At 43.9% G+C, this 10,609-nt stretch overlaps 1 protein-coding gene across 1 annotated transcript in view; it reads right to left on the minus strand.

Annotated features, from left to right (window-relative positions):
- gsg1l2b (gsg1-like 2b) overlaps positions 1-10,350 on the minus strand; it is a 12,593-nt gene extending 2,243 nt beyond the window's left edge. Inside the window, exons 1-3 of the mRNA XM_056577205.1 lie at positions 9,898-10,350; positions 9,308-9,355; positions 5,105-5,257 (exon numbers count right to left, since the gene is read on the minus strand). Coding sequence (XP_056433180.1) covers positions 5,105-5,257; positions 9,308-9,355; positions 9,898-10,195 — 499 coding nt within the window. The 5' untranslated portion in view covers positions 10,196-10,350. The remainder of the gene's footprint in view (positions 1-5,104; positions 5,258-9,307; positions 9,356-9,897) is intronic.
- Positions 10,351-10,609: the final 259 nt, after the last annotated feature.

Consider the following 10,609-nt stretch of genomic DNA (forward strand, 5'->3'; position numbering starts at 1 on the left):
AACTTAAGCTATTTGTAGGACAGACCATCCTTCATGATAACACGCACACACCCACACCCACACCCACACCCACACCCACACCCACACCCACACCCACACACACACACACACAATCTCCTCTTCGTCTGCATGTGAGCCCGGACGTCCTTATCGAGCAGCCAGATTTATCTACGGGCTGCGCTCGGCAGTACTGAAGCAGTAGCGGTTAGCCTGAGCTGGTGAAAGGGTCGTCTTATCTGTGTGGGAAGAGCTGGGACAGAGGCAGCTACCGGAGAGACGATGGTGGAAACAGAGCTATCTATGTGTACAGATTAGAGGTCGGCGTGGGAACCAAGGCAGCTACTGAAGAACATTGAGTGATCATGTGATAACCCTCCTTGTTCAGTTCGGATGGTTCCTGTGGATTAGGGCAACGCTGGCGGTTGGCAGCTCATAGGAAACCAATTAGGGCTTCCCATTAAGAATTTCATAGTTTCATTGAAACCCCATCAAGGCGGATGAAATTAGGGAAAAAACTAACAATTCATTTAACCAAGGGATTACCTGTCCCTGGTTAACCCCTTGAGGTTCTATGTCTCATTTTCAAGAGCATGGCAGCAGTAACGTAAGTGACGACCTTGATAAAACACAACATAAAATAGAAAAACCATAGTGCAGCACATGGTGGTATCAGTTAAATCATTAGTATCTAAAATCTCCAATAGTTGTTAAAAAAAAAGTTCTGCAAATGATGAGGAGAAACACAGTGCGCTGTTTGACCCCATACTCAGCTGCATTCTGGGAGATTTGAAAAGGACTGACATGCTGACATTTGTGAACACCGTCAGAAACAAGATGTCCCCTGATACATGATGTCCCCTGATTGTGTTACATAGTGACTCACTCTTCCCTCAACCTTTACCCTTCAGCTAGTTCTGTCTGAGCGAGACATTATGTCGGGAGAGAGATGAAGAGAGAGGTAGAGCGTGAGAGATCGGGAGAACAAGGTATGCAGAGAGAAAGGAGAAGACAGAGTGTGCATGGGTGTGCTACAGAAACAATTGTTTAGTTCACTGTGTAAAATACAGATTGTTTAGTTCACTGTGTAACGTACAGATTGTTTAGTTCACTTTGTGACAGAAAGATTATTGTATACACTGTGTGACAGATTGTTTAGTTCACTGTGTGACAGACAGATTGTTTAGGTCAATGTGTGACAGTAATATTGGTTAGTTCACTATGTAACAGACAGATTGTTTAGTTCACTGTGTCACACATGTCTAGTTCACTGTGTAGCAGACATATATAGTTCACTGTGTAGCAGACATGTATAGTTCACTGTGTAGCAGACATGTATAGTTCCCTGTGTAGCAGACATGTCTAGTTCCCTGTGTAGCAGACATGTATAGTTCCCTGTGTAGCAGACATGTCTAGTTCACTGTGTAACATCGAAGAAAGATTGCAGTGCATGCCTCTCCTACCAGCTGGGACCAGAGGAGCTCCTCTGTGTTCCCGATCCCCCTGCCCTCCTCATCTTCAAGATGCCTCAGCTCTTTAATCTTTCCTGCTTCATACTGACTGTGTCTGTGCTTTTTAAAAGTGTCTCTGCTTTCTATTGAGGAATAGCTCTTCCATAACTCTCGCCTACTTCTTTCCATTCCAGTTTATTTCTAATCATCCGTGTCTCCCCCCCACCCCCCCCCCCCCCCCCCGCCCCCCCCCCCCCGCCCCCCATCACCCATGAGCCGCCCTTCCCACTACTTGCTACTGTTGAGTTAAATGGCCTAAATTGGAATACTCAACCACTCAGAAGAATCAAACACCAGGTACCCACCACACCTTGCAGGAATGAAAGCAGGGTTTTCCTAACAATGGGATTACCACTCAAGATCCCACTTCTTATTCCTCAGCCCGGCCCTGGTCGGTTCTGTAAGGCATCCCCACCTCAGAATTATCATAGCATTATGCAAATGGAGGCAGCCCTCGGTCACGGAGAGCGTGTCGAAATCCCGGATCCGACAGCCTTACGTGTTCCCCCATGCGAACATTCATAATGTTCCCTTCAGCCCGGTCTGCTCCGGGAACATCCAGGAACATCACTGCTCTGCGCTCGTTCTATTTCGTCTAAACAGCCTCTACGGAGAGGTTTACACCGGGGAAATCTTTTCTAGTTTGAATGTAGAAAAAAAAAGCGAATGTGCTTTCCCGATTTGATATTGAATCATTGAAGTGCAAGGTGTATGAATCACAAAAATGAAAGAAGGCACAGTGGGGCAAAATATTGTATTGGGTTGGTTTGACGACCGGTGACATCTCAGCTCGAAGTGACTTGAGGATGGCGCAAACCTTTTGCTAGTCCAACGAGACTGAATGAGACATAAGGCTCCTCTGGAGGTGGGTTTGACAATGGTTGCGTCAACTCTTTTACAACAGTGCCGGTGCTGGCTTGGACAGAGAAAACATCTCTTTTCATTGCGATCTTACAACGCTTTCATAAACAGTGCCTGCCTGTTTCTTTGCCCCCTTATTGTTTCTTGATTATGGGAAGTTATATTACTTCTTGTTAAAGTCTGTTTTGTCCGCAGCAATACAAACAAATTATTATATTTGATTGTCACATGCAATAATTCACACATACAATTTATTCTGAATTTTACTACTCAATTCTACTCTATCCCACATTAAAAGCTATTTTACCTTCATTCCATATCTCGTTCAGGTATTTTTGTTTTAAAAACTAGAATTAATGTGAGAACATAACATTGTATAATATATACATACACACATACCGGCGAATGCAAATAATATTATCTAGGCCGGTTCCCTCAAGCCTCATTCAAACCCCAAAGTGTGGAAACTTCTGGTATACATTTGGGGCTCAGTGAAAGGGAAATTGCTTATTTTTAATTAAACAGTTAATTGTATCAGCACAGTGTGAATGTATGCTGAACAACAAAGCATGTTTAGTACCAGAGAGCCAAACCCCTCCAGCGTCTGTTCCTCTTCCCCTACTCTGTTGGCCCGTCCTGAACTGTCTTCACTTCACATAAAGCTTGCTCGGGTGTCTTCTAACAGGTCCTCTGGGGCTTGTTACAGTCAGGGGAGGACGGACAACTATTAGTAATCAATTCAGCCTCGTAAAAATATATCCAACAATAATGCCTGACTTAATTTCCACTATTTTATGGGCAAAGCTGAGCTAGCTAGAAACTTGTGGTGGTGCTGTTAATTTTTTCAACAGTATACCTTAAAAAATTAATTATTAAAGCTTTGTTAAACCCCTGTTCAAGCAGAAGATTCCAAAATCTGTTGAGGCAACACAAAAGTTGTGAGGGTAGTAGAGAACGCCAACACATTGGGTTCCATGGAAACAGGTACGTGACGCGTTGGAGAAAGTTATCAGGACGCGTCACACTTGGTCGAGCGAGGGAGCAGAGCTAATAGAAAATGACCCCTCTGAGAGAAGTCGTTCTTGGCCCGACGTAGCAGTGTTCCTGAATTTTGCTGAAATACACCCCCGTTTAACTGTGTGAAAAATAAGCCTGAAATTAAATAAATGTAATAACACTGAACGGGGCTATAAGTGAAAACGTGATTTGGGGTTTTACTTAAGCTTTAATGTAATTTTCTGAGACAACAAAAAAGTGTAAAAACTAAAACGCCCTATTCTTTGCTATTGAGACTAGCTCTCACTATTGAATCACCGCCACAGATCGTTTTCACAGAGTGGATTAAAAAGAAGGTCACTACTAAATCCTCTGTTAACAAAAGAAGGACGGAGTACTGTTTAGGGCTGTCAAAACGAACTTCGCTATTCGAATATAATTCGAATTTTTTAAAAAGGAGAACATTCGAGTGCGGCAACTAACGTTCGAACTTTTTTTAATTTATTTTTTAGCTAATTTTATTGACAAGTCAAGAATTACATTTAACTTTTGCCGAGCAACGACGCAAATGAAAGTCAACGTCGTGCGTCGTGACGTTCGGCAATCGGCATTGTATGCTTACAAGATGCTGGGAAGCAGCGCGCGAGCAGACACAGAGATGGAAAGCATAACTTTCGGATTTCCATCGAGAAACGGGAAGATTACATCCAGAGAACCCGTCATTTGCAAATTATGCTGCAAGTCGTTAAAGTACCACTCGACTACGAGCAACATGAGCGCACACCTCCATTCAGTGCATTACTCGGAGTACGCAGAACAGTTAGCGGCTGAGGAAGAGCCACGGTCAAAACAGCCAAGAATAACATCGTAAAATAGCAGTGTGTGTGTGTGTATTTGAATGATTGAACATCAGCTTCTTCATTAAACATCATTGCTTGAATATTTCTGGCGTTATATCTTACGTATTTATATAAGTTTTGTATTGATTTGGTAAAACTTGTTGCAAATGTTACATAACAGATTTGGTTGACGCGCCCTCTAGTGGACGCGGGACGTAGGCCTAATAATAGGATGGTATCGGTGTATATAATGATATAATAAAAAAAACATTAAAATATTCGAATATTATTCGAATATTCAACATAAGAAGCATTAGAAATTCGAATATGATTTGAGGGGAGGATTGACAGCCCTAGTACTGTTGGACCGGCATGTGAAGTGTGCTGATACCACGGAGTACATGAATAAAAGGTGATGCATTAACAGTGTAAGAATGACACACTCTAATTATAGTTTCATTTGAAGCATTGCAGAATGTGTTATTGATTGTGTGTTATTCTGTGAATGTTGTTTTTCCCTGTACCTAACTTGAAACCTGAAATTATTTTTTGGTACAATTTCCATTGTATCTGTGATAATGTGTTGACCAATTTAGTTTGCCTTTCTTGGCAGTAAAAATACAGTTAACTTATTCAAAGTAATAAGAAAAAATAAACGTGAATCAACACAACACCGTTTTCTTTATAGCTTAAAGCAGTTAATTACTGTTTGGAGGTTTTTTAAATAATAATAGTAGCAGGAAATAAGCAATGCTGGTCATCATCATAACGACCCTCATCATCATCCTCAAGGTCAACATCATCATCATCATCATCCCCATCACCACCATCACCAATAACACCAACATCATCATCACCATAATCAAAATCAGGGGAGTGCCCCAGGAGGACGATCTTTACCTGACAGAACGGTGAAGATGGCGGCGAAGGCGTTCAGCTTGAGACCATCGATGACATTTCCAATCTGACACACTTCGATGGACATTAGCATTCCCCCGGTGGCCAGCAGGAGAATATACAGGCACTCGGCCACAATACACAGCCAGAGCACGCCTAGAGAGGGAGGATAACATTGGAAGAACAATTAGCAGAACCGATTAGGGAGGAGAGGTAATTAGGGGGAAAGAGGAGGAGGAGGAGGAGAGGGAAAAAGGAGGATGAGGAGGAGGAGGGGTTGGAGAAGGGAGAGGGGGAGGGAGGAGGAGGAGGTGGACCGGTGGGAATGGAGGAGGGGGTGGAGAAGGGGGAAGGGGGGAGGAGCAGGGTTTGGAGAGGGGAGAGGGGGAGGTGGAGGATGAGAAGCTGGAGCGAGGAGGAGGGGGTGGAGAGGGTGGAGGAAGGCAGATGGAGGAGTGTGGAGTGGATGAGGAGGGGGACAGATGTGAGAGGGAGAGAGGTGAAATTGATTTAAAAAAAAATATGACCAGCGGAGGGGAGGAATGGGAAGTAAGGACAGAGATACCAAAGGGAATGTAGGTGTGTGTGTGGGTGTGTGTTTGCGTGTGTTAGGTGTGTGTAAGACGTGTGTGTGTTGAGAAAGCTGGCCTGGTGACCCGCTCACCCATATCATTAACCTTCTCTGTCAGCGAGACAGAGATGATACATCACCGGCTGAGACACAGAGCACCTTGAGTAGACACACACACACACACACACACACACACACACACACACACACACACACACACACACACACACACACACACACACACACACACACACACACACACACACACACACACACACACACACACACACACACATTGAAACACCAGCTACAGAGGTTCCAAAAGATGACACCGACACCTATATAATCCAACCTATCCAAGGGCGCTTTAGGTAGTAATTACATCGTCAGAAGGATATCTGCCTGACATAATATGACTTGACGACTGATACTTCTCTTAATACAAATATCATCTAGCGGATGAAATCATGTATTTATATGTTGAAATATAAACACGTTGGAGCAAATCCTTTAACATTTATAACACATGTGAAAAGTGAAAATGGTAGGGAAATAAAAATAAAAACCTTGTCTTTAAGGGACTTGACAGTATGAACGATTGAGAAAGAGAACATATAAATTTCAATTTATGACGACAAGATGTGAAAACGTCAAATAACCATAACACATTGATGAATGATGTATCCACGACGCGTATACTTAATATGTTGTCAGGAAATGTCCAATAGTATATAGAAATAGATAACAACTTTATTGATCCCTGAAAAAAGAAAGAATCCTCTCAAAGTCAGCTAGTCCTCTCAGGATGGCCCGGGTGTGCTCTCCCCTCCCCCACTGGTTGTTTTGAGCAGTCCGTACTTCCTCAAAGTCTGAGGCACAGTCAACAGGCACCATTGCTGTAATGTGAGTGGCCTGGCTTGTCTACATGAGTAACTGGTTATTGGTCACTTGCTTGGGTATGTAGCCAGCAGTGAAAGAGACCCCACCCATTCAATCAGATTGAAGGTAAATAAGGAAATCCATAAACTGAAATGACGTGAGATTGCGATGGATTTCCTTGGACATCATGTTTTGATGCTTTATGCACACCTTGGTAACCCTAAATAACATTGTTAGAAGTCAATTACGAACTCAAAGTAGGAACTCAAAGTCATTTAGTAAATTTCCTTCAACATGTTTGGTTATTCTCCCTTGTTTGACACACAGGATTAGAGCCGTACTATGGGATGTAATAATCACCGACCAATGAGGGAGATTAAAGATGCAGATAACTGGAGCGTAGAATAGAGGGACAGACCTCCTTTCACACCTGTCACTCTCTAATACCTCCCAAGCCTGGTCACAAACATGCACACACACAAAGACACACAAACACACACACACTCACACATACATTCACACACAAACATGTACCCCTACACCTACACACGCAAACACACACACCGACACGCACGCACACGCAGACACACACACACACACACTGGCTGGTCAATGAAGCCTCGGACAATTGGATATGATGGATAATCACGTCACATGTGTACATGTGTGTTTATGTGTGTGTCGGAGGGAGAGAGTGTGTGTGTTTGTGTCAGAGGGAGAGCGTGTGTGTGTGTGTGTGTGTGTGTGTGTGTGTGTGTGTGTGTGTGTGTGCATGGAAAGAGAGAGATAGCATGTTTGTGTGCAATAACCCGCAAGGCATATCCTTTCATACTCCTACAGCTTTAGGCAAGGCTAAAGCAGTAGGCTGACCTACAGCTGTAGGCTTGCCTACAGCCAGTCTGCTGTAGCGGTATCAGTGACACAGCATCGTCCAGACACAACGCGATGAGCATCGCTAAACGAGAACTCAATCGCCACCGGGTGGGAAATCTGTCTCCTCTGTGTACGTGTTGACATCAACTAGGACACACCTCGGTCACTGTGCTGCAATGAGGTGTCATACCATGTCAGGTCTCTCCAAATGAACGTCCTAGTGTTGACCTTCACAGGATAACGTGTCATCCAAGGTGTGCACTGAATGACATGTGATCGACAAAGCATCTCTTGATTCACTTATTATTAAAAATGCAAAGAGTTCGAAAAAAAGCCTTCACTGCAGCTTCCCACTTTAACATTGTAGCTAATTATTGAGTGAAATGGATGTGGAGGCTGTTTGTTTAACAGGGTTTGGGTTCAATAAGTGTTTGGAGGAACAGTACGGGGACTGGAGGAGACAGATGTTTGGAGGCAGTGAGCAAATGCTCGAAAAACAATTTGGTTTGTAATCAAAAAGGGCTGGATTGGCTTTCGCCTGAATTGATCCACGTGCCTCCATCTTGATTAATTCAGGACTATGTTGTTGATGTCCGACCCTCTGGTCACACGGGAATAACACAGGCAGGGGCGGGGTTCTTGTGCCACAACTATGCTTCATAGTGAGACACAGGCATTTCATTTTCACACATTGAGCCTTAGTTGGGATTGGCTATAAAAAGTGGCTGTTGAAAAGTGCTGACTGGTCACATTGTGTGTTGTGGAAACCGGGAAGCCATCCGCCCCATTCTTCACATGTCGTCTTGTGATTTATGTCCCCGTGGCCGAGGCGTTTTCAACCGTCAAATGTCGTCATCGATGGTTTTCTTAATAATTGAAATGGCTCTAGACATCTGTCCCGCCTCCCAGGGTCCTGAGGCACTTAAACCCAGTATTCATTTTTATTTTGTTGTCCGGGTTGATCGATGAGGCCGAGGTGACCTTCCTCCGCACGTGGAACCTGCGCCGGTGTCTAGGTCCACTTATCCGGGTTAAACTGGATATTTATTGGTCACATTTCCAACTCGTATTGTGTATTGATTGACGGATGGATGGATTAGGCATTAGGCATGGCGGACACCAGCGGGATGCTGATGTGAAGGACAGAGGTCTTCATGAACCCTGGTCAGATTTTTCCTCACTGCGTATCAGATAACATACCCGTTCTCCTCCACATGAAGAACGTCACAATGTCCATGAAACCTTTTGCCTGCTTGTACCGGGAGGCATGGAGCTTGTGTTCAAATGACGACCACAAAAGGAGAATGGATTGCACACGCAATCAGTGTAACCGAGTCAATCTAGTTTTCCGACTCGCGTCGTAAATTAACATCTAAAGTACACCTCAAGTAGCCCGTGTGCAACGGACACGTTAGTGAGATACGACTACACAACGGACCCACTGTCACTTACACACCGGATGAGTATGTATGGAATAGTGCATGATTTATGGTTGTTGGTTGCTATGCGTGTACCACTGCCAGAACAACCTTTTCACAGAGCTACGGAGGACGATATTGTAATCTGAATCCAATTGATAATTGATATGATATATCTGGTGAAACCAATGAGACTGCTGATTTAGGTTGTTTTGGCTCAAATTGTGTATTTAGACACAATGACTTTGGCCGTTTTACATTTCTTTGTTTTTATGAATTGCATGGATACCTTGACTCAGTTGTATGAAGCCATCATCAGCATTATTATGATTACACTCACATGTTACATTAATGTGCAGTGAATTAATGTTAGCGTCTAAATATCCACATTAACTCTGATAGGTCAGTTCTTGTATTGGCTAGATTTACCACACGGGAACGGCTGGTTTGGGTTTATTAACTGACCTCTTTCATTTGAAGGCGCCACATACAAGAAACTTCTGCAGTTTTCACCTGAAAAAATGGAGAACACATGTCAAACTTAGCTGCCGGGGACATTATTTTTTCAGAAATGTCCATAACAATAAACCGAAAACATACACATGTCTGATACAAAATTCAAAAATCTACCTGAAAGCAAAGAAGTAAAAAAGACATGACCATATCTGGGGATTTGTCAAATGTCAGAAAGAGGAGGAAAAAACGGTTCAACCAGCATTTATAGTTGTCTATCCACCGGGTCTGCCAATAACTTGACAGAATTGTAGTAACGTCCAGTAACAGATATTAATGTCCCAGCTCCCAGCTTGCTTGGAGTAGGTTTTTTTGAATAAAATAAAGCACTATTGATGCAATGCGGATCATGAATTGCCATTTCAGTCGGTCTTAGTCGTTTAGACTTAACTTGCAAACACACATAGCCTGCAGTTTCTAGAAATAAACAAAATATGATACATAACAGTGTACTTTTAGCAACATTTTTATCTAAAAAAAACCGAAGAGAATTTACGCTTTGGAAGTTATTCTCGTCCCCAAGCGCGGGAAAAAAAACTTACCCGTCATGTTGACGTTCTGCTCGCACGAGAACCAGATGCCCGTGTGAAACTTCCTCATCAGGTACTTGTCCTCGCCCGTTTCCCAGATGTACTGGACCAAGCGGGTGTCATTGAGGTTAGAACTGTTAAACCTGATGCAAAACGACTGTCTGGTCGTGATGGGTCCCGTGCAGAACGGCTTCACCACCTTCCGCGTGCCCTCGCACCAGTAGCTGGTGGTGAGCGCGCACATCGCGAGGAACAGGGCGAGGAAGTTCAAGGTAAGAGCCAGGGAGGCTCTCCGTCGCCGGTCTAGCATTGTTGTGGAAACACGGGATGAAATCCGCACTAATCCTGACGTTTATTAACACTGCTACTTGATGACTTCTTCACAAATCCTCATAATCCGTTTTTTTTTTATCAATGAATATATCCGACTGCGGCTGGTTGACAGTGCGCGCCTGGCTCGCGACGTTCTTCTCGCGCGTATGCTGCTCAGTTGTGCGGCTGTTCCCGGGTTTTGTACTCCCACCCCTCCTCACACCGCACACACACACACACACACACACACACACACACACACACACACACACACACACACACACACACACACACACACACACACACACACACACACACACACACACACACACACACACACACACACACACACACACACACACACACACACACCTCCGCCCCCGGGATTGTCAGCTCGAAGTGTAGGCCTAAT

This window comes from Gadus chalcogrammus, chromosome 18, assembly GCF_026213295.1.
Source record: "Gadus chalcogrammus isolate NIFS_2021 chromosome 18, NIFS_Gcha_1.0, whole genome shotgun sequence".
Lineage (NCBI taxonomy): Eukaryota > Metazoa > Chordata > Actinopteri > Gadiformes > Gadidae > Gadus > Gadus chalcogrammus.